General features: G+C 33.9%; 2 protein-coding genes across 2 annotated transcripts; both read left to right on the forward strand.

Annotated features, from left to right (window-relative positions):
- The first annotated feature begins 848 nt into the window (after positions 1 to 848).
- Positions 849 to 20,587, forward strand: LOC106671989 (tyrosine-protein phosphatase non-receptor type 23). The gene is made up of 5 exons (XM_014403028.2): positions 849 to 889; positions 8,325 to 8,509; positions 16,396 to 16,625; positions 16,682 to 16,892; positions 20,180 to 20,587. The coding sequence occupies exons 1-5, from the start codon at positions 869 to 871 to the stop codon at positions 20,484 to 20,486; spliced, it is 954 nt and encodes a 317-aa protein (XP_014258514.1). The 5' UTR covers positions 849 to 868; the 3' UTR covers positions 20,487 to 20,587.
- A 3,226-nt stretch (positions 20,588 to 23,813) lies between these two features.
- Positions 23,814 to 25,848, forward strand: LOC106671968. Its single transcript, XM_014402995.1, has 5 exons — positions 23,814 to 24,220; positions 24,288 to 24,347; positions 24,443 to 24,529; positions 24,600 to 24,775; positions 25,777 to 25,848. Exons 1-5 carry the CDS (start codon positions 24,046 to 24,048, stop codon positions 25,846 to 25,848), a joined length of 570 nt encoding a protein of 189 aa, XP_014258481.1. The 5' UTR covers positions 23,814 to 24,045.
- The last annotated feature ends 238 nt before the right edge of the window (positions 25,849 to 26,086 follow it).

Raw genomic sequence — 26,086 nt, forward strand, 5'->3', positions numbered from 1 at the left:
TAGAATAAGAGAGTTGTATAATTTATAAGTAGTTCTAGAAGTTAGGTACTAGAAAAATATGACGAATAAATTAAACTATGTACATGAAGTTGTTCGGAATTTCATTGTACTTTTGTCTCAACTGTACCGGAAATCGTGTTCATAATTTTTTCTAAGAAACGACATTTTTGGTTTTCACCTGTTTTGTTTCTCAGCATCTTTTAGTTTCTTAAGTGAAAAATATATTTGTATTGTTCGAAAATTAATCAGTTAACTTGTTTGATTACAATTTCAAAATGCATTTTCTGGCCCGCATATTCTCGTTGTTTTCATAAAATGTATTTTCAAACTAGAGATCTAAAAATAATCTGTTGATTTTTACCTGGGTTAAATAAGGATTATTTTTAAATGAATAGTCTAAAATCAAATAATAGACAACTCTTTATTTCTTTTATATTATTTAATATAAAGGATTACGTTAGAAGGTAGAAAAACAAAACTACGAAAATCGAAATATCTAAATTAAATTCACTAATTTCGTGGTCCGCTTGACCAATTAATATATTACAATTAATTAAGGTTTCTAGTTGAGATAAAAAAGTATTAGTATTAGTATCTAAATTAAATTGTTCCAAATTTGATTGGCCTATTTGTTTCAAAAGCTCGTCACGTTTCTACGAGCGTACATAATTAATATTGTTTTTAAAACAACGTTTAAAAAATTAATTGATTAATTTTTCTACAAATTTATTTATTTCGCTTAAATCTTACATAGCTCAAAACCAGAAAACATGGCCAAATGACCGGCGTAAATGTAAAAAGGCGGTGGTGGGAATCTTGGGTATAAAATCGAGAGTATCAACCTTCTCTGCCCAGTCTGTCTGTGATCATGGCCTCGAGAAACTTTTACGTAAGTATATAATAAACAATTTGAAAAAACAAAGTGTGAAAAGTGTTCGGGCAAGGAAAATAAATATTAAAAAAAAAATTAGTGCATTTCGAGTGGTTGCAGTGGAAAGGCGGAAAGGGCTCCAGAAAAGTGGAAGTGCTTATGACTTTTAGGTCCGGACCGGTTTTGTACTTTACAAAACACCGGGTAAAAATTTAAAAACCAATTTGGCACATAAGATCAAACTTGTTATTAAAATCAATTAAATTTGAATAATTTACGGAGTAATGAGGCAATAGTTCATTATGATTTATTTATGCGTTTCACTACCGCGTGTTCACGTTTTGATAGATATAGGAAATACATAACTAATTACAAAAAAAGTCACTCTGAAGATAGCCAAACTATTTTCAATTTGAAAAGTAATCATGAGGATGAAGTGTTACTGTTTATAAAATTCAACTAAAATATCTGTAAACTTAAAACGTTCGAACGAAATGTAGTGTGTTTTTTTTTTAATTACCAGTACTTTTGAAATGTATAAGTCAAATAAAAACACCGTTGGATTCATAGATTTTTTAAAATTTGCTTAGCGATAGATCGGCGTTTTAATTAATTTTTAAGTATAATCTATTCTAATCACATCTATAAAGTGAGCTAATTTAATTTTGATTTTGTTTATTTTGTTACTACATTTAAAAAAAAATATTTTGGTTAGTACAAACTACTGACAAGTTAAAATTTACTATAAGCGGAAAATACAGATCAAATTTAAATCATCATCTAAATTTAATTTTAAATCTAATTACTGATAGGTTTGTAATTTTTTTACGTTTTGTTATGATCGATTTTATCTTTTGGTTGCCGATTTTTTTGAGGTTCGTTTACTTTTATGGCGGCAGTCCTTCATAAAAAGTTGGAATTAAAAGCTTCATTCATAGTAAATATTTTGGTTAGAAAATAGCTGAACACTATTTATATCATATATTATTATAAAAAAAAAAGTTTGTTATAAATTTACCCAATAGAAAGCTAGTTAATCTTATATTTTATTAATTAACGAACAAATCACCAAATTTAAAGTATGTGTCAATAATTAGTGCTTCTTTTATATTGTATATTCGTAAAATTTAAGTTATATTTAAAAAAAATTATTGGTGTTATAATTTTTTCCATTCTAGTTATGATTGATGGGTCTATTGTTAGTTGCTAATTAAATAAGAATTATGAACAAAGACAAGACTGGTACACGCATCCAACCCTTCAAGGCCGTAGAAAAGAGACTTGACTTCAAAGAAATTCCAACACTGAGGATGGCTAAATGTAAAACGCGTCTCATAGACCAACCCGCGAAGATAGGCATGCCAAAACGATCGGTAACGATCAAATTACAGGTTCATTCTTGAGGCCACAGGAGGAAATTTTACGATAAGAAAAATTCAATCTCCAAGGAAATATGACGGGAATTCTGGTTTTCAATGGACAAAATTAACCTGTTAAGTTATAGAATATAGGCCGTCAAACAAGTGAAAGTCCAATTTTGGATTAACTGGAGCACCAGATCTATTACAGAACTGTGTTTTCCGTCGGATCGGGGAAGGTTGTCGTTGCCAGTAGTACAGAATTCGAGAAAAAAGTGAACGGGTGGAATTACGTGAACAAGGGAGCGAACATGTGTCCATGCCCTCTCACTTATTTCACGAGAAACCGGGCAGGCGGAAATTCCTTCTCAAATCGGATATTATGTCTTTACGCTCTTTATGAAGTTAAATTTCTTTTTCGTTTGTCTTCTTTTTATTGATCTTGTTCACCTACTAGTTTTTAATTGTCCCTGGATTCGTGACATTTAACGCCAGGTTGGCCGAGAGTGGCCGGTTTCGAAATCTTCCGAGAACAAAAGCTTCGGCCCAATTTCCAGCTTGGCGCTAACAATTAGCTGCTAAGGGACCACCATTCTCCCACTTACTTTCTTTTTTTTGAATGGCTGCACGCTGCTGTTTGCTCAAAAAATAAAATCTCTTTATTAGATCACTTTCCAGCTCAAGGCGTAGGAAATAAAAATCAGTTGTTTTCTCGCTTCAGTTAAGTCTGTTCATAATGCAGTAAACCTCACGATCTCCACATAATGGAGTAAAGTATATTACCATTTTCAAGTATGCAAAATAGATTTGATTTAAAAAAAAATGGTTTAAAAACTGCTTTATTTGATCAATGGCTGGTTGGAATCTTTCAATTATATGCCAAAATGTGTCCTCTGGTCCGCTTATCCTCGCTGGGTTTTTTAAAATAATTAAAGCTCAAATGTATTTTCAAACTAAATATGCCAAAATGGTGTTGATTTGGTACATGGTCACACCATGATTAGTTAGCGATTGTTTATAAATGAATACACTAACATCAAGCCATTATCGTTTTGAATCACGTTTCAACCATCGCAGTTGTTTTTTGTTTTTTTATCGAATCGATTTGTGGTTGGTAGCTGATTGTTGATTAAAAAACAGTGTGCGGGAAAAAAACAATCACAATTCTACAAATGATAATTTTTCGACATAATTAAATATTAATATTAACATATTCATGCAATATGTATGTTGTATAATTAAAAATCACTCAGTAAAAAACATTGCACAATTTATTTTACTCTTATCTTTCCGTTTGATAAACTTTAGGTTTTTTAGGAGATTTATTTATGGAACTTTAGGTCTTTCTTGAGCAAGTTAGTTTGCAGAAATTGTCAAGGCGACTTCTTTTTGTATTAAATAAAAATAAATATAGTTTGGCCAGTTGAAATGATAGTGAATATGATTTTAAAAAATCTGTGCTTTATGATCGTTGCGTTACTGAAATGATACAGTTACACAAATGGTCAACACTATATTTTAAAAACACATTGTGGTATTTTGTGTAACAACAACACAAAAACATTTACGGTTTCGATTTGCATCGCTAAGGTGATGGAATCATGTTCTGTACGTGTTAACTTATTTTAAAGAACCAATGAATAATTTATTAATATCAAACTACCTTGTATAGAAATAACCGGAACAGTTAGATTTAAGCATAAAGTGGGAGTGAACCGAACTGGCGCTGTCCATTACCGTTAAACGGTTTTTTTCCATCACCGACCTTGCACTTTCATGGCGAACTGGTCATACAGACTGTCCTTTCGGAGAACCGGATTTGAAGACGTGGATAACGAAGGTTTTATTCTCTTTACATTCTTATAAACTATTATATTCCTTTTTACCTGCCTGTACGACATTTTAGTCGTCCGGTTGAATTGGGGATCATGGGATCGTTTATATCCTTGAAAAATCATAAGATGGCAAATCGCAAGATGTCAAATCTCTCGTTTTTTAATGGAGACGACATTGATGTAAATGCAACAGGAGAAAGGAATAAGAGTTCTCTTCACTTTCTACACAATAAATGACAAAATTTTATCAGTCGACAGTATTCATTTTATCACGCTGTTTTTCGTCAATTAGCCACATTAGTTGAGGGTATTTTATTTCAAAACGGAACAGTCAAGAGTAAATAAAACATGCATAATAATTCAGAATATAAAAACTCAACTTAAAAATAGATAACAACTAGATAATTACTGCAATAGAGTACAATAAAATGTGTGGACAGATGTTCCCATCTTTATTCATGGGTGTTGAGACCATGAGGTTCTTTAACTCCCTGACTTATCCCCGATCCGACTACAGACGCCCAGTGTTCTCAAAGAGAACACCAGGAAGATTTTACATGGACTTGTCACATCCCTTGGCTAGCGAGGTAGTGCATTGCTAACCAAGTTCAGAAGAGCCCTAAAAAGGGCACATCCATACATGTGCCTTGAAAAAGGCAGTTTTCTGGTTTCCGGCACGGTCTTTCAGCCGTGTCTTTCACCACCCCAGAAGAGATAGAAAAGACAATCTATCTCCGGCTCCGGTTGGCCGGTACCCTCCAGTTAAGGTACGATTTGTTTACAAACCACGACCACCAATAGTTCAACCTCTATTAGTAGAGCCGCTTGGATACTCTAATCCCGTGGTTCAGTATTATTTTTAAGTGGGACTGATCCCACCTTGGAGTTTATACCAACTCCCTACTGATGCACTCGTTGCCTGAGGGGTGCGGGTTCAGAAACCCAGGAAGCCTCTGCAAAAGCAGTGGTGGGAGGGGGGGAAAGGAAAGGGGCAAGGAAGGATAGGGAAGATAATGGGAATTTTGCCTTTATCATTGGTTACCCCCAGGCACCAGGGTTGGTGGTCGGACTTTGGCTGGGACCACATGTGTGGAAAAGGAAAAAAGCCCATTTAATCACGTTTTCACTGCTAGTAATGTTTTTTTTTTTTTAATCGACAAGGAATCATAGAAAAGGTCCGCGACATATCTATTTCGATTTATGTGCCGAACTATCCGAAAAAGACAAGTTTTTCAACCCAAAATTGGTCGAACTCAACAACTATGTTGGGGAACACAACATCACGGGAGCGGAGACAGGACACAATACCAATGCCGGAGAAGATCTCCGGGGAATCAAGTCTATTATTAAGTATCTTCCGTAAGAACAAGCCAAAATTGTTCTGCCTTCTAAACGGTCCAAATTCAATCTTCCCGTTTAAGGGAGTTCACTACTGTCATGTAATTTGTACGACAAATATTTAGATAACCTTCTTTGCACCCTCTCAAACTTGAGCGATCTGCTGTTTGATCCGGGCGATCAAATAATATTGCACAGTCCAGTTGGCCACTTTCAGTCGTACATTTTTAAAATCTGCCTTTTAATGAAGTCCAAGGTTTTAAATTTTTTTTTTATTGAACTGGTATTAAAATGTCATAGGCAGAAATACTATATTAAACAAACAGCGGATAGATTTTGACTGTTGTTTTAATTGTAGGTTCTGAAAATCTATTGTCTTGGTTTAAACGATTATCTTTCAAACAAAGAAACTCAAGCGCAATCGATTAAATTACTTTTTGCTTAAGGCCACATAGGCAGCGACGATGGTTTTTTTTTCTCAAGGGGTGACCTTGTTATTTATATAACCGCATGTGAGAATGCTAAACCCGCAATGTGGAAAAGCTGCGCGTGAATGTATAACCTCCAATTATTCACCAAATTCAATTAATCAAAAATAATTTATAACTAAATTAAAACTCTACTAAAAAATAATGAAAGTATTAAATTTTAGCTTGTTTTATTAAAGAAGTCCAACGTTCAAATCCTGTGCAAGTGCCATGGAAATTTGTTAAAAGCTACTCACAGAATTCTATACCGCTTTTATGAAGAAAGGGGTTTTTTTACGATGCAGTGTACTGACTTAAAAATTCTGCCACTTTCAGATCAGAAAAGAGTGATGAGCGTCGTGTCAACGCCTTACAGTCAGCCTTATCAAAAAGGTCTAAAGAAATCTTGAGCTTTGTAGAGCATAATATTGACGGTTGCATTGAACAAATGTATTTATGTACCAAATACAACAAAACCTTCAGAAAGAAACTATCTGCAAAAGAGCCTCCAAATTATTAGGATCTTGTGATTTCACAGATAAAACTTAATAGATCTGTTTATTTTTAGGTCTATTGTCAGTCTAGTGCTTGACTATGCTGTTCTGTTTGGTCACCACAAAGCAAAACTAACATTAAAATGCTAGAACAGAAAAAAACAAATTTTTTAATTTAATTTCTTTCGGTAATAAAGCAAATTAAGTAAATGTATGTAACTGTAGTGTACCAAACGGTTAGAATGATTTTTCAGAACTGCTCTCATGTCTTAATTTCCATGTCCATAGGCCCACGCCAACAGTAAAATCTAATTGCATCAGTATTTCGTCTGTACAAACTATATTTCTCACTTTTCCATAAATAAAATTACGAATCTGTTCAACAAGCTATCTGTCGTTAGAGGTGAATTGAAGAACAATTTAAAATAAATCCCATATCAGTCGTATTCAATTACAATCTTCCTCTATAGTTCTCATTGTTCCAATCTAGTTTACATTTTTATTATTATTATATATCATGTTAATTTGTAATTTATCGTAGTAATGCTTTTTTCCATCTATATAAATAAACATATAGTTATTAAATAATCACATGTTTTTCTATTTTATGGAGTTTTTCACTTTAAATGATATGAAAAAGCTTTGGTTTAAAAAACTCCATAAAAAAATGTAACATGAACTGATTTATATTTCAATGGCATCAGCAACACTGAAATCGATGTGGGAAATTAGATCTTAAGATAAAACTGAAACTAACCGTGTAAATCTATAAACTATAAACAATTTTTTTATTATAAAATTTCATGGAGATTTATTAATTGATACCCACTCAATCCTATGCCATTTTTCGCAAGAAAAGTTTCATCCATGATAAAATAAACAATTGTTTTTAACTTTACCACTTTCCCCATTCAAAAACATGCTCAAATATTTAGAAAATCTGGTTAAACATATGCTAAAATTTCAATTCTTATTATCTATAAATAGATATATCTATTATCTATTCTTTTTATCTAAGGTCTTGGTTGACTAAAAAAAGTTAGTAACACGAGAGGAATAAAAAGAATAATTAATTGAAATATTTAATTTGGTCAATTACGGCCTAAACATGTTGGGATTAATGTTATATTAAAATGTTAGTATTTTAATGTGTAATATTCTGAGTATTGTTATTACCTTTTTACTTTTTAATATGTTTAAATGTTCAGCAGAAATTCGAGAGACATGTATAAGAAATTATATGTTTGTGAACTTACAAAAAGCATATGTTTAAATTGTGTAGTACAACAATCAATATTGAGTTTTTTCAATATTGAGAAAAAAATTAATGCATATGTTTATGGAGAAAAATCAATGGAATCATTAATATTTTAGGCGATTGATCAAAGCCAACGATTGCACCATAAGCATGGATGTTTGATTAAATATTAAGAAAATGATGGTACTTACATAAATCTTTTTTTTTTCTAACCAATAGCAGGAGCGTCGGGCAACGGTTTAGGCGTTTACACGGTGCTCATCTCTGTAAGGTAAAGGTCCCGGGTTCGAATCCAGCGGCCCAGCCTTCAAACCTAACATATTTACAAATAGGATTCTTTCAAAAACACCGGCGCCGGAGGGTTCATATAACCCTATATATATATTCCAACAACCCCCCGAGTTGAAATCCATTCGTAACAAAAACTAAAACTAAAAATTAAAAAAACGGAAAAAAACTGCAAAACATTGATAAATTTGATAATGCTTTTAGTACCGATAGTTCATACCTAATTGAAATAATCATATTTTGGTAAGAAAAGACTTTTCATTTGTGTTTGACTATTTCATTAAGAGCAATATATTCAAACTATATGGTCGTTCGAAAAATAAAATAATGATTTATATATGAAAATAATTCCTGATATTACAAAAATGTTTACAACTTGAAAATATATTTGATTAAATAAATGTATTGTTTTCAGATCGTGGCGTTGTGCTGTTTTGTGGCGGCCTCGTTCGCCCAGCAGTACAATTATGTTGAAGAGGAGGAGCCTCAACAGTTTGCCCGCCCGCAGCACAGAGCGAGCCCCGGTTTCTCCAGGCCTTCTTCACACGCCCAAGCGGCTCCGAAGCCGACACCAGTACCGATTCTCAAGCAGATAAATAGGTAGATATTTATCCGGTCCAGAAATTTTATGTGACTGTCTCTTATAAAAAAAATATGCTGAATAATAAAAAACTAAAGAAAGGCAAAAATAATTTCTCTTTTCTTTTACGGTCGTCATACAATAATAAAAACTTCTATAGCATTTATTCCATTTAAAAACAAAAACAATGAAATATTTTTATTTATTTACTTTTCTGTCTTACTATTTATCTGTCTATTTATCGATCTATTTATATATGAAATTATACGCTGTATATTTGTTGTGTTTTTTTACTATTTTGTAAGCGCATAGTAAAATAGTATCCAAGATGTTTTACTGTCACTATTTAATTTTCTTTGCTTCGGTTTTACATATTTATACAATTCTATCCTATTTTTTCTGTTACATTGTTTTTCGCTGAGCTTTACCTCTCTCTTTCATTTCCTCTCTCTCTCTCTCTCTCCCCTCGCGTTCTCTCTCTACACTCTCTCTCTCTCTCTATCTATCTATCTCTATCTCCATCTCTCTTGCTTTCTTTGTTAATCCCTCTTTCATTCACTCTCTCTCTATCCATCTCTCTCTTTTTATCTCTCCCATTCTCTATCACTTTTTTTGCTATCATTCTGTCACTTCTCTCTCTCTCTCTCTCTCTCTCTCTCTCTCTCTCTTATCTATTTATCTTTCTTTCTATACCTCTCTCATTCTTTCTTTCTCTTTCTATCTATTTATCTTTATTTCTTAACCTCTCTCATTCTTTCTCTATCTCTATCGGTCCTGCTCTCGCTCTTACTCTCTCTCTTTATTTCTGTCTCTCATTCTACCTCTATCTCTCTTGCTATCTCCCTCTCTCCCTCTTTCACTCCCTCTCTCTCTTTACTTCTCCCATTCTCTCTCACTTCTTTCGCTTTCTCATTCTGCCATTCTTCTCTCTCTCTCTCTCTCTCTCTCTCTCTCTTTCTTCCCTTTTTCAATCTCTCCATTTTCTCTTGCTATCTAACTATCTCTCAATACAAAAAAAGAAAACTATAATTTGTCTATCTCCCCAATATTTCTCAATGCTGAGAAAAAATAAAAAACTGTACATGCCTATATATTTATTTGTTTGTCTATGTGTGTACGCAAATGTAATCATAGATATTTGTTCTTATGTTTTTTTAGATTTGTTTGCACAAAGAAATTAGTTGTTGGGTACGACATTTTATAATTTTCTTCGCTATATCAAAACGCAGACGAAACTAATTTGAAAGTTATTTATCTTTATCTATCTATTTACTACCCCCACACTATTTGATTAAATTTAATAGGAATTTATTTTGTGTTTGTTTTTGGCATTGGCGTTGCAGTATCAGCCATTAAATAACTAATTATACTGTGTTAACTTTTATACAGTTTTCATTTATAAATGCAAAGACCTGGATATTTTTGTGTCCGTAAGTATGGTTTCTAGTTTTGTAGGAAAGTTCACACTGCCGTTTTGAAACTCCTTATGTAACATTCCCCTTTTTGAGACGTCCCAGGATAATATGATTTGCATCGCCGCTCATTCTTCTGTCACATTCACACTCCGCGATACCAATCTTGGCCAAGTGTTATGGCAGCTGGTTGTGGTTAAAACGTAACGAACATATTACCGTAAGGGATTTCCTCGGTCTATTAACTTTATAATACGGGGGTGTATCCTGTATAACAGGTTTGGCCAAATCCCTCTGGCATTATGCGTCATCTGTCGAATGTTTAATTTAACTCCATTCTGAGCCGCTTCTTTTGAGAATTCATTTATGTACCTATTCATGATGTGTTTCAACCCGAATGAAGTGGATGTCGTTTTCTTTTGAACATCAGTAATATCCATTGTCTATTATTACTTGATAGTCGTTAGCTAATGTTTTTCAAGATTATGGCCATGGATGCTTCTAGGTTGGATGTAGCATGTCCCGTGAATGATAGACCAAAATATTAAACTCGATGCAACATAAAGCTGTTGAAAGCGTATACTCTAAGCATTGAATATACAGGGTATCGTGAATAAACATCAGTACTTTAAAAGGTTATCCTGCATGTAAAATGGGCCAACAAGTTCCTTCATTCAAAGTCTGATTCTCAATTATATTCCAGATATTCATTCTGGTTATTTCAACCTTTCACAGGTTTATCACATAAAGTAAATTCACCGAATCTCATAAAATGTTAATTCTATGTTAATATGATTACACCAATGAAAAGAGCATTGATTTAAAAATTTTTTTTAAACTGTAACCTTAAGCAAAAAATAAAACGAAATTGCATACAATATTAACCGTTCCGACTTCTGTAATTTTTGTCTAAAGCTTCAATAAGATTTCCCTTGTACTGTTAACACTGATGCTTACAACAGCTTACTGGTTAACATTTTATGAGGTACGGCGCACTATATGAAAATTTGTGAAAGGTTGAAGAACTTGTGGACCTTAAAATTGAACAAAAAAGATAAAGAAAAATTAAATTGATAAAATAATATAGGAAATTTGTCAATATATTATGACCCTATTTCATCAAGATTTTTAGTCTTGATTCTAGTGGATTTTAATCTCAATTGCGATTCAACTCTTCAACATTAATAAAATATAAACTTATTTTAGTTGCCTGTTTGTATTCAATTAAAACAGCATTTTAGTGGTTGAGTCGCCCAACCCGCACTTTTCGTCATAGATGATTTTCCTAGGTAAGAGATTTCATTCCTTCGAAAGGCTTAACTGGTCGCCACTTGGAAACGTTTATGCGTATTTTTTCTCCACATATTTGTATAACTGCACAAGTTAATTAGGTGGTATTCAAGAAGTTTCGCCCTCTTTCTCTCTCACACGCTCTCTCCGTTTCTCAACCTTTGTAATTATCGCTTTATGCATTTTACACTATCTAATTGTCTATCTTTATTCCTAACAGTCCAAATAAAAATAACTCAAAAGTAATAATTATGATATTGTCAGCTCAACCTCCGTCTTATGGAATGAAAAATTCCAAGCTTTAAATTATTGCAATATTTATGAATTGCATTATTTAGTAAATATTGCATTATTATTTAGTGATTATGTCTCTCGATCTCTATTCCAAAACATTTAATGACAAATTTTCTATCAATTTCTAATAAATTTAATTAAATGTACTCCCATAATCATCAGAAAGAATTGAGTCTATAAATCTAATTTTTCGGAGATCGTGAGATGCGGTCTGATGTGACGTAGGTTTAGTGCAACATTTTCTTTATCGTGCCAAAGTTTCGACCTTTATTGAGATCATCATCAGTGCCTGGATTTATAAACATTGTTTAAATTTTACAAATGCATGTAGGGTGTGAAAAGTTTTTCTAAAACCTAGGTCACACCAGAACGCATCTCACCATCTCAAAATAATCGTTGGCTAACGGTCTCTAAACACCACACATTTCTATAAATTGTATTATTTAATTTATTATTTTTTATAATATATAATATAATATATTCATTATAATATTATNGTCTCTCGATCTCTATTCCAAAATACTGAATGACAAAATTTCTATCTATTTATAATTAATTTAATTAAATGTAAGGTAACCAGTCAAATCAAGAAAAATATACAATTACAAAGAAAAGAGACATAACTCCACTAATCACCAGAAAGAATTGAGTCTATAAATTTATAAATTTAGTGATTATGCCTATAAATTTATATAAATAATTCACAAAATGATATACAAATCATTACATAATTCTTTACTCACTATCTTTCTCTCGTTCTTTAATCTTTCTTTCACTTTCTCTCTCTTTCATTCTTCTCTATCTTTCCATTTTCTCCATTTCTGTTTCTGCCAGTATTTCTTTATCACACTTACCTACTTACCCAACTTATCTTCTACTTATTTTAGTTAAACTTATCTTTTACCTTCCTATTCAACTCCTTTTTGCTTAACCTCCTACATACCTACATATCTGCATACTTAACCTTAACTTAAATTTCTGTCTTACTTACCTCCAACTTTCTACATAATAATTATCAATCAACACAAATACCTTCCTAATGTGCTATTCTCCATACCTCCACGTTTTACTGACCTGCCTATTTACCTTCCAATCTTTCTACTGAACCTCCTATCTACCTAGTACTTACATATCTACTTACTAGTTAATTACCTACTTACCTAAAGATCTGCAACCATAGGTATCTTCCTAATTTTCTATCTTAATTACGTATTATCTTTCTACTTAACTTCCTACTTACCAAGAAAACATATCTACCTCATATTTAACTACCTGCTTACCAAACAATCTGAATACATGGGTTTTTAATTTTCTATTTCACTTACCTACTATCGTTTTAAGTAACCTCTCACGTACATACTTTTCTGAATACGTACCTTTTTAATTTTCAGTCTTACTTACCTTACTTTCAATCTTATTTTCTTACACACCTACCTACTTACCTAGGAATCGAAGTAAATACTTTCCTAATTTTCTATTCCATAAATCTAGCACTCGTATTTACTGAACTACCATACACTGCTTCCTAATTGTCTGTCTTACTTACCTACCTTTTTTTAATCTTTCTTTTCTTCTTTAGTAGTAATGCTAATTATAGGTAATTATAAGCATTTACAAATCTATCTTTATTTTAAATAGATACGAAGTGACACTTCTTCTGTATATCGTATTAACACTCACTTAGAGTCGCTGTAGGGTTCCAATCTTCGAAGAGGTCATAAGACAAGTGAAAAAATAAGACTAAATGCTGGGTTTATCGAGCTTTCATTTATTTATGTGTATTTTTTTGAATTTGTAATAAAATAGGCCTTGATGTTGGCACTATAACGTGCCGAAAGCTCGGTGAACCCAGCATTTAGTCTTCTTTTTTTCACCTGTCTAATGACCTCTACGAAGATTGGCACCCTACATAGATTATCTGCAGGTCGATCAACAAACATCATAACTTAGACTCTCTGTCCTTCTCTATCTGTTAATCGATAAATCTATCTATCGGTTTTGAACCTACATTCCACGATTCTTTTTTCTCTTCTTTGGTTCTTAAATTCTTTATGTTACTTGTGTTTTTAGAATGAACTTAAACCACTTTATTTTTAGTTTCTATGTATATTCATGGATGTTCATGTTCTAATTTTTTTTCTAGTCCACTCATCCGGCTTTCGTGGCAGATAGTGCAATCTTAACTGTTTTTTTTAGATCTAATTTTTACTGTGAAATTACTTATTTTTCGTTATTTGCCTATTTAATGGGGCGTATAAAAACAGGTGAAGAAATTGCATTGACATTAGCTAATTATCCATCATAACTAAGACGTACCGCTCGGCAACGGAGTGAGCAATGCCCGAGGGACGAGAGTTGGCAAAGAGTAATGACAGCAACCTTTGTCAGCCGAAAAGAAAGACGACAGCATTAAGACCGAGTCCATCACGGGCTTCATGCTTTTTTCAAATCAAACTGTGATAATTAATTATTGCTGGCGCGCATTTGCAAACTGGCAGTTGCTCAACTGACCGCTGCAGGAAGCCAGCGGCAAAATTTGTGTCATAGAAGAGAACTTGTTGGTTTGCTTCAATTACGTGTTGGACGGAAGCAGCCTTTGGCTTTAATGACCCAATACCTAGAAACCTGTTTGACAGATTGTCGTATTTATATAATTTTAACCTCATTAAAAATCATTGATAAACTTAATTTGGAATAACAGCAACGTTAACGGTTGTGAAAACTAGTCAGAAAATAGATGTCCAAAAATAACAAGTACCTATGAACAAGGAAGTACTAGCGGAATCCGGAAAGGGCAAATTTAAATATACTTACGCACCGACCTAGTAATATTCTGCAAAGATAGATTTCGATTTAAAAAACATTTATTGTGGAAGAAAGTTGTTTTAGTCATGGTGAATCTTTAATAATTTAAGTTTCACTTTAGCTAACTTTTAAAATTTCTCGTCAAGGTCTATCATTACATTTATCGTGCATTTTATGACTATTTTCAAACCAATTTTGTCTAGTTAACACTTGTAGACAGAATTTCACTTACGGTACTTCTTAATAGCAATGAGAAAACTTTGTGGAGATAACTCTAAAAACATTGATTCTCCACGGCCTTATTATTTGCACTCCAAATTGGACAACTCACGAAATCTTCTTATGACCACTGAAAACGCTAGTTCTACTTATTTGAATAAAAACTATCCCATGGAACCAAAACATTCTACTTTTGAACAAATGGTGTAATCCCATTGTTTTGAAAGCTTAACAATGTTTTGTACTATAATTTATGCAAAAGTGAAAAGTGGTAGCACAATTGACAAACAGTTTAGTTAACATGAATGGGAGTTTTTGGGAAAAACTGGCTAATAATGGAGTGGCACGATATAAATATGCACTGACATGCAAAAATTTCCACCCAACGGATTTTTTTTCTCAATAAAAGAAAATTCTGTCCTTAATTTATCTCTTGTTTGTTATCAATAAATATTTGTTTATGCTGTTTTAAATTGTGAATATCAATTAGAGGTAAACACACTTAATCCTTAATCCAAAACAAGGATTAAAGATTTTTCAATGTTTACTTTTTACGGACTTTAAAATGTTTATTCAGCCTCATTTGAATTCTAAAGCAATAAACTATTTAGTTTTCATCTTTGTTTTCTCAAAGAAGATGGACGTTCAGCAAGGCCCGGTTCTGGACGCCCTAGGGTAACAGAACCTCAGGATGGCCGTTTTTTGACCTTGAGAATTTTGCGATACCGGCACCTTACTGTTGTTCAAAGGGTTAATCAGGAAGTTCGAGGTGTCTTTCTGAAAGCACTGTTGGAAGAAGATTAAATCAGTATGGACTTTTGCTTTTCGCCTCGTAAGAGGACCAGAATTGTCCAGAACACACGGAGATGCACGCTTCCATTTGCTCGAGGACCCAGCCATTGGTGTTGAGACGATTGGGATCTTTTTACAGATGAGTGTAGATTTGCTCTACGACCTCCAGATGGGCGTGTGGAGATGGCGAGATGAAAGCTGCGAAACCTGTAATTTTGCCCAGAGCCGACCTTTTCAACGTAGCTCAGAGCTGTTGTGGGCGGGAATTTCAATGGAGAGTCGCACAGAGTTTGTTGTTGTTCGTGGAGGGTCTTTGACGGCCACTCGCTATGTGAATGAAATTTTGGAAAATCGTGCGTTGCCTATCCTATACGATAATGCCCGTCTACATGTCGCTCTCATAGTACAAACGGACCTTCAACAGCATAACATCAGGGTCTCGGCCTAGCCAGCCCGTTCTCCAGACATGACCCCCATCGAACATTTATGGGATAACCTCAAAAGATGAATAAGAGGACGTCCATCATTTTTTGGTACTCCACGATCTTGAAAAGCCTTTTCGAGAAAAATGGGTTAACCTCCAGCAAAGATACATTTCCAGACTGGTAGAAAGTATGCCGAGGCGTCTTTGAGATGTAATTAAGGCAAGAGGAGAAAATACGCGATATTGAAATGTTAATTAAAAATCTAAAACAAATTTTATCTGTCCGTCTTTTTTTATTTTTCATTTTCCTTACCAATTTATATTTTTTTATACTGTTTTAGATAAAGACTCATTAAACATTAAAAAACGCGAAACTTTGATTAATATATAAAAATATATACAAAACATGTTACATTATAAGTGGGTGGAATTTTTTACCTGTCACTGTATGTTAATGATATAATAACATTTATTAAGCTATTGAAAATTATAGAGGGAAGATTGTGGTGAAATGTCGAAATTAAGAGAATTTTGTGTGTTATTCTTTGATGATATAACTTGCGTTCTGCGTGTAATTAGCAGATCAGGAATTCGGGTGCGCCCTGCTTTCACTCTCGAGACGACGCCTCACGCATTATGCCGACTTTACCTGTTGTCTTTGATTTTTTAGGCACAACGACGACGGCTCCTACACCTACGGATATGAAGGTGCTGACGGAAGTTTCAAGATCGAGACTAAACTCACCACCGGCGAGGTGATGGGCAAGTACGGCTACGTCGACGACGTCGGTAAACTTCGCGTCGTCGAATACGGAGCGAACAAGTACGGGTTCATGCCAGCGGGCGAAGGCATCACCGTCGCTCCTCCAACCCTCGTCGACGAAACCACCGACAAAGACGGTATTTTTTATTTTTTATTTGACGTTAGACATAATAATTCTGAAAATTTGTTACAGGCAGGATGGTCGAAGATTATGACGAACCTGAAGTGAGACCTGCTCCTAAATACAGGCCCGCACCTAAAGCTCGTCCTCAGCCACAGCCTCGTCCTCAACCTCGCCCTCAACCCCAATTCCAAGACTACGAAGAAGAACAAAGGTACGAACAGCCGCAGCCCGTTCAGAATTTCGCTCCTGTACCTCAGAGGTCACAAGTATTCGCACCACAGTGAGTGATATTTAATTTGATTTTTCTAGTAGTGCTAGTAGAAAATTTCAATAATGACAGTATTTTTTAACACAATTTATATCTTACGGGTCCTCAGGCGTTCTTAGTGGATACTGCCCATTTGAGTATCACCAAGCAAAATTGAGGAATACATGTGTCTATTCTGCCCAAAAAAAAAAAAAAAAAATCAGAAACAACACAAGACATTCTGAGCTCAGGTGGTTGATTGATACTAGAAAGTATCCGGGTTATTGTACTTTCCTAACGTACTAACTAAAGTTCAATGCAATCGACTTGATACGAATAAATGAGTGACTGTCGTTGCTATAATTTCTTTCCCAGGTTATGTTTCCGTTGAGTATTTCCTTCAAATTGGAATATGATGTGGTTGGCTGTATCTTCTTTCTCATTAAAGAACCTAAAAGTAGGGTTATCGATGAATAGGCGGTTGTTGTATAGATGTTTCCTCTGATGCTAGTGAACCTAGCAACCTGCACCTCCTCTTCTTCAGGAGAAAATGCAAGAAATAACTTTCTTTTACTCTCATACAAGTCTTGTGATGTTCAAAGTTTTTCTATTTCATTCTGACTTTAATCATGGTTACAATACAAAAAATAACATAAGTTGGTCAATACGGAGTTATTACAAGAATGGCAGATATTTTAGAATGCTCTCAGTTAATATTTTGTCTAGACGCAGACTAGAAATCTGACGCAAATCCCAAATTGCTCAATTGACTATAATAATAGCTAAAAACAGACCCTGAGACGGAAAACACTAAAAGACTTGTACAGTTCTACTAAAGGCTAATTTCAACCAAATAAATATTTTTTTTACAAAATTAAAAAAAGGGGTTTATATATTTTGGATTATTTTGAGACCTCCATAGCAACTTTATTGTACCTGCGATATATTCCCTGTGTGCAAACTGTCTCTTCTGAATTTAAGATTTTCATTTAATTCGTAAAGTTACTTCATTGTTAATATCACAGAATTTCTATTTTGATTATATTTATTAACCATTTCGAGGATTAGGAATCTAATAGAATATCAGAGTTAATGGTGGGTGTTCATCTGTGAGTTGGAGAACATATGTCGAATGGGCATTCGGCCAGTGTATAAACGCCGATTTTGATGTTACTCAAAAAAACGTTCCTTATTGAAGATGACGCAAGGCTGAAACGCGTTTGACTAGCATCGAAACCCGCGAGTATAGACGGACCGAGTAAATGTCACAGTGCCGTTTCAACATAATATGTGGAGTTTATTATTCTTCTCCGCAGAATGTGCAGGTTAGTTTGTTTCATTTATTCCTGTGTTGTTTTAAATAGTTACTACTGAATATCTGAATTTGAATATATTTATGATTTTTTGCTAAAAGACTGTCTGTTGTTTTAAATGAATATTTGGAGATCGCGAGATGCGGTCTGGTGTGATGTAGGTTTTTAGAAAAACATTTTTTTTATCGTGCCAACGTTTCGATCTTTATTGAGATCATCTTCAGGGCTCAAAGTGTTTTCTGGTAGATGTGTCATTCTTGTGTGTCATGTTGAGGGTGCCATGTTGTTTTAAATAGTTACTACTGACTGCTAACAATGGAAGAAGGATTCTACCTATCACTCTGGATTCTATTTGATGGGATTTGCTATGCTTTTGATGTCTTCTTACCCAATTTGTTACGGTTTATTTAATTTATTTCTATTTTCGAATGTCTTTATGATTTATTGTTAAAAGACTGCATGTTGTTTTAAATAATTACAACTGGCTGATAACAGTGGAAGAAGGATTTTACTTACCACCCTGGATTCTATTTGACTGGAGTTTCTACGCTTTAGATGCCTTGGTACCCACTTTGTTTGTATATAGTTGGTTTGTTGTTAAAATACTGCTTGTTCTTTTGAATAGTTACCACTGACTGATAATAATGGAGGAAAGATTTTACCTATCCCCATAGATTCTATTAGATGAGATTTTCTATGCTTTTTACCTTCTTACCCAGTTTGTTACAGTTGGTTTCATTTATTCCTGCCTTTGTATATCTTTATGATTTCTTGTTAAAAGACTACTTGTTGCTTTAAACAATTACAACTAGTTGATAACAGTGGAAGAAGGATTTTACTTATCCACATGGATTCTATTTCATGGGATTTTCTGTACTTATGTTGTCTTAATACCCAGTTCGTTATAGTTGTTGTTACAGTTGTATTATGTCTTGTTAAAAGGCTGCCTGTTCTTTTAAATAGAAACAACTGACTGGTAACAATGAAAGAATGATTTTACCTATCACCCTGGATTCCATTTGATGGGACTTTCTATGCTTTTGATGTGTTCTTACCCAGTTTGTTACGGTTTATTTCATTTATTACTGCCCTTGAATATCTTTATGATGTCTTTTTCAAGAACCGTCTGTTCTTTTAAGTAGTTACTGCAGTCTGATGGAAGAAGTTGTTTACGTACTTGGATCCTATTTGATGGGAATTTCTATGCTTTTGATATCATCTTACTCAGTTTGTTTTAGTTATTCTTGCATTTGTATATATAGATGATTTCTTGCAAAAAGACTGCCTGTTGTTTTAAATATTTACTACTGACTGATAGCAATTGAAGAAAAATTTTGCTTACCACCATGAATCCCTTCTATGCTTATGATTTCTTCTTACCCAGGTTGTGCAATTTATTTTTACATCTGTATATATAGAAGATTTCGTGTTTAAGGACTGCCTGTCGTTTTTAATAGTTACTATTGAGTGATAATAATGGAAGGAAAATTTTACCTATCACCATAGATTCTATTTGTTGGGATTTTCTAAGCTTTTTTTTTATCGTTTTACCCAGTTTGTTACAGTTGGTTTCATTTATTCCTACCTTCGAATATCTATAAGTCTTGTTAAAGGACTGCCTGTTCTTTTGGATAGTAACAACTGACTGATAAGAATAGAAGAAGGGTTTTACCACCCTGGATCCCATTTGATAGACTTGCTATGCTTTGATGTCTTCTTACCCGGTTTGTTACATTTTCTTTCACACTGGTTTCGATAATTATCATAGCATGACTCTCCGCTGTTCGCTACGATGAATAATTATAATTTGCAATCTCTTTGCATCATTTGAAATGTAATAAAAAAGTTTAAAGTTAACTGATGTATCATACATGATTTAATAAAACCTCAATGGTAGGGTATTCCAACAAAAAAAATTTCAAGAACAATTGTACAAAACTTAACTTTTAAAACAATCGTGAGTACATTAACAATTACATAAGTTAAATCATTTTTTTTTATGCGTAGGCCCGCCCCTCGTCCTGCTCCTCAGCCAAGGCCGGTCCAGAGCTTCCAGTCGTCCGGAAGCCCAATTCCTCCAAGGCTTTCCGTCCCTGGCGCCGCCCCCGTTTTCGCTCCTGCGCCCGTCTACGAACAGCCGAGACCCGCCCCCGCCAGGCTGCCGCCCCCACCGCCCCAGAGGCCCGCTTATAGGCCACAGCAGGAAGCGAGGGCCGGCAGGTCGGGAAGCGTACTCGACCAGCTCGCCAAAGACTACGCCCTTCCTCAGGGCAGCGGCAGGGCCACGCACGATATTACTTTCGGCTCTTACTAAGTCATATTTTATCTTCCGAGATCGATCAATTTCTTTTCACTTTTTAATTCCAAAGTGAAATTGTAAATATACATAATATTATTAAAAGATTTTTTTTTAAATATGCATTTTTTATATACATTGGTTCACATTGTTATTTTTTTATGTTATTTTTATGTTGCCTCTAAATTTCGAATATGTATCTTTATTTTTATTTGAAAATAAAAGTGTACAAAGATTTATTTATTACAACTGCAATCCACGATCCAAGTATGAAAAATTCCCTTTATGAAAAAAGGGCTAACATTAAGGATATTTTGAATCCAATTTGTAATAAGTATGTGATGACACAATTAGAATAACACATTAGATTAATATACTGGTGTTTAATTCCTCTTAATAATTTTAATAATAATTAATTATTTTTCTCGGACAATCTGTAATAGTTGTCTGGGTACCTGGACACATAGGGCTGAATATGTGCCCCCGGAATGCAGAGAGTGTTTCTCAATGTGTCCTACATAATTGGAAATGTCACCCCTTGACTTCATAAAGGGAGCGAAAAAAATGCTATCCTATATAAAAATTGTGCTGCAATAAATCTTTGCACACACTATTACTGTAGGTATTTGGGGTTATTTTGGATGGGATTTAACAGCATTTGGGCTGACTTATTACAAAATCCTACTGAAAGATAAACTCAACATATTAAATGTCGAAGGTACGTGCTATTCTATGCAAGTTTGTAGATATCTACAATATTAGTTGTTGAGAAATTTCTGGTTTTAAAAAGACTTTTTGGCCTGAATTCCTATCTATATGGTATTTAGTATTCCTCGGACCTATTAATATCTACACGGAAATGTATGTCTTAAAAATTCTTAATCTCCCTGATTTCCGTATGCCAAAAAACACGTTCTGGTTCTCCACCGGTGTACTACATTTTCCAATTATTCCATCCAACTTGTATATATTAATAATATCTCCGGATGGAAGCTAATCTCGCTTCGCTTCTTGCAATCAACTTGTTTTTTGCTTTAAAGGGATCTTGATAATACACTTCACCTACTTCCATTTTTGCCTGACTCTAATCACCATCTGATTCTGTCTGGTTTGCGGTGGGTTTTTACAATGAGGTTTAGACTAAATTGGCTAAATTACACCCCACTATGAAGGGCCTTCTGCCCTATGTTCTCTATGTAACCCAAAGGTCAGAGAGGACGTGTTCCATTTCTTGGTAGCACAATTTTAAAAGAAATTCTACTGCTCCACCTATGCCGCATTTCCCTGTATAAAGCTGAACTAATTACAATTAAATAAGGTTTTTAGTTGAGATGAAAAAAAGCTAATGACACGAGCGGGATTCGAACCCATGATCTTCGGCTAGATACGCCGCTGCTCTACCACTTGAGCTATCGTGACCTCCATCCACTCGGACACAACTTCCTATCTCAACCCCACCTTATGAGTTTTGCCTCCTTTTTGCCATTTTTCAAATGTGTAATCGGATTGGATACTCGACGACAAATGAAATGGTCACGGAGAGCTTTAGTGAAGTATACTTCATTTTAATCATTAAATTCACTAATTTCGTGGTCCGCTTGACCAATTAATACATTACAATTAATTAAGGTTTTTATTTGAGATGAAAAAAAGCTAATGACACGAGCGGGATTCGAACCCACGACCTTCGGCTGAATACGCCGTTGCGCTAACCACTTGAGCTATCTTGACTTCGATCCACAGAATGGATGGGTTCGACTCCATCTCGTGACTAACTTTTTCATTTCAACCAAGACCTTACATACAAAGAATAATTAATTGAACGAAGTAATTTGGTCAATCAGACCACTAAATATGATGGATAAAACCGAAAACGTTGTACCTATAACTATTACGACTATGTAAATTTTGGACCAATAAATTTCTTTTGAAATCTACTTACCCGTAGTCTTTTTATATTTACTTTGAAAGTCATTAAAGAGGTTTTTGAAATTTCCCTTCCTTTTCAACCTAATTAACATCAGTCATCAATTTACTTCCCTTTTTGCTTTTCCCTCAGGATTAATTCTGGCAAAAACATTTTAGCCACTTATACAACGTTTCATTTGTATTGTCGGTAAGAAAGAAGGCAATAAACCGTTTTCGTCCAGTTCGGCCTGAATCCACTTACAATGAGAGGTTTGGGACGTGGGATTTAATTAAACTTTTTTGGTGATAAGAACTCCGTTGAAAAACAATAGGCACGTGTCCGAGTGTTCTTGCCAATGGGAAAAATTAAAAATTGGGGATTTTTTTCTTTTGCAGATGGATTTCGACGTTATTATATTTACATCAGTAGATTTTTCTTTTGAAGAAAATAATATGTAAATTTAATCGTATTAAATGTGATTAGAAAATAAGAAGTAACAAAATGTAAAAGACATTCCAATACAGTAGGACGATTGTTGCTTTTTGATTTATGATGTGTTAATACACCATAAAAAACTACTAAAACGAATTTTTATAGCAAACAAATAGACAATTTTGGTGTTGTTTGACTAAGGGTAATTTTTTCTATCATGTCTGTTGTGTCACTTAAAAATTCGTAACACCTCTGAATTTTTACCAATAGCAATATTATTACAACCGTTAGAAAGCTTAATTTCTCTTCTTTGGGCTATGTTTATGAGATTTTTCATTAACGACCTATATATGAAAAAATTAGGATGAGATCATCAAAAACTCCACAAACGTTTTATTTTATATCGAGTTAAATTTTATTTATGGAGGCGAAATGTAAACCGCGTCGGTTATCGGGCCCTGAATCTCTGGTAAGTTTCTTGTGGCTGTTGAGTGAGAAGGTATCATCATTTTCGTAATTTTCGGAGGAAAATCGGTGTCATTTGGAAGGCGAAAAATTTGAAATTTTTTACTATTATCCTAAAAATTTGTGTTCAAGAAGTTTTTGAGTGCAAAAAGAAACAATATTGACTTTGTTTCCGCCTAAGAAAATATTTTTACAAATTGTCAAATTTGTATTTTACTATACGCAATAGCCATAATATAGCTAGTCGTGATCCAGTGACGCGATTTTGCAAAGTATGTGTAAAAAATTTTAAGAAAAATTCTTTACTCTCCCACTTAAAATTAAAGCAAATGAAAGAAAAGCATGCTAAAGATATGATAATAATACAGACAAATGAGGAATTGTACAATTTGCACATTTTAAACGCAAAGAAAAAATAATAGTTTATATTTATTGTTATCAATATTATTAAAATAATAAATAATTAATAATATCACAAACATTCAACAATAATTATGTTTCGAAAATAATTACAATATATTAACGAATATTTAGCTCAGGTGTTATTGTTGCTCACAGTTTTTACTTTGCTTTGATTCGTGCAACAAGTATTACGACGTAAAACGACAAAATAACAGACGACATAAATATGAACAAAAGTTTCTGCGTTTTGCCCTAACCTACCTACCTTCTCCCCAAATCTACCAGCTTTTACTTGTACCCTACATCGACTTTCATGACTCAGTAACAGTTGTTATTCTGATTTGATACGAGCAACAAGAAATTTTAAAAATGAACAAAGGAATAGGGAAGAAGAAAATATACAGGGTGAGAAAAGAAAGAGGACAACCTCATAAAAAGGAGCTGCTAGAAGATAAGGACAAAGCAATGGAAGAGACTTTAGAAGCGAAATTGAAAGGGATATGCCACCAGTTGGACGACGATGCCGATGTCAAGAACATACTAGGTAAGTTACTTAACGCGGTTTTCATTATTATTTTGAAAAAATGGTTATTATCTGTAACATGTTATAGTTACTACGAAAATTGAACCAGGTTTAGCTTCAGAAGTTGAACATGTCATGTCTACAACTGGTTCGTATTGTTATTTTATTTGTCATAATAGCATTTGTGTATCGTGTATGTGTTTTTGGCCGAAAATAAAGAGCCTATGATTGTGCCACTTTTAGTTGAAGCAGGCGGTTCAATGCCGACTGACGACTCTACAGTCAGTGTAGCCAAACTGAGGAAGCGTACTGCTACAACACTTCGAACACGTAAGTAAAATCATTAATTATTACATTTAGTATTTAGTATTCTTTTACTTAGTTTTTCTTATGTGTTTAGGCTTACTGAAGCGTCTGATGTCCGATAAAGTAACCCAGTTGATTGATGCGAAGATATCAGCAGCTGAAACGTCAAAGGCTCTGCAAGAAGAATATTATCAAATTCGAAAAAAATTAATGTTAGAAGAACACGAATTAAAATTAAGACAAATGAAAGAAAAGCATGCTAAAGAGATGGTAATATTACAAACAAATAAGGAATTGTACGATTTACACATTTTAAACGCAAAGAAAAAATAATATTTTATATTTATTACTATTTATTGATATCAATATTATTAAAATAATATATAATTAATATGTATCACAAACATTTAATAATAATTATGTTTTGAAAATAATTGATAAATGTCTCTTTTTTGTTTTCTTTGGAGCACGAAGCTTTTTTGTGGTGGAATTAGCTATCCATGTGAGGTATGTTCTCCTTTATGTCGCAAGTCATATGTGTATTATGTCGTATGTGAAGTATGTCTGTTGCAACCACTATTGCTTCCAGTCTTCCACCCACCCTAGGTTTACCCGTAAATAATACACCTAGAATATGACTTTTGTTTGATCAACTTAAAAAATAATATTTATGAATCAAAAGAACGGTTACTCGGCAAAGCTTCTTTCACATTTCTAGTCCTAAGTAGATATTCATTATATTGGCATCGATAAAAGAAAGGTAAATATATCAATTTCGCCTTTGAATATTTTTAGGCTTAGAAAGTATTTTTTAATGGAAAACCTCTTTTCTCCAACTAGTGATATCTCCAAGTAGCCTCTCTTGGCAAAGTTATTATTTGTGCGTTAATACACTAAGTTGAATTTTGTATTGCGTTAAGCTTGATGTAGCTTACATAAAGATTTTATATGTTATTTACTATTTAGAAAACTGAAGTCAGAAAGTTTAGAGTAAGATTCGGTTCGTAGCTGTACGACGAATCCCCGCTGAAAAACTTCAAATATTAAAATGACCGTATCTGTACATGGGAGCTTCATTGGGAGAAAAATGCCTGTATCGAAGAAGCAAATCTCTTTGGTGTGACGATAGATGCAGACCTTAGGTAGACCCGTCACCAAAAAGTGAGAAGGGAAGAGCATCACGTTCGAGCAAAATGAATTGGCTAATGGGCGGGGTTCATCATTGCCTGTCGAAAGCAACTTTCTTTAATCTATACCTGTGAGGGTTCAAGGAGACCTTGGAAATCGATCTGGGACCGGAACATCAAGACCAAATTCAAACCCACCTCAACGAAGCAACGTGATCCGGTATACGTTAGACACCAAATTCGGTGTAAAAAAAACTCTTAGAACAAGTGAGCAGGGAATCTTTTCTAACAAGTGATTAAGCTCATTGATACTTAAGATGTATTGGGGCTGTACTTAGAAGCAAATATGCGACCTGGTTAAAGATAAAGATATTGCTTGTAAATCACCTCATCTAAAAAGGATGGATTAAAAAGTATTTCTGATGTCATAACAGTTGAACATATGTCAGGCTGG

Source organism: Cimex lectularius, unplaced genomic scaffold, assembly GCF_000648675.2.
Source record: "Cimex lectularius strain Harlan isolate CLEC.00 unplaced genomic scaffold, Clec_2.1 scaffold32, whole genome shotgun sequence".
Classification (NCBI taxonomy): domain Eukaryota; kingdom Metazoa; phylum Arthropoda; class Insecta; order Hemiptera; family Cimicidae; genus Cimex; species Cimex lectularius.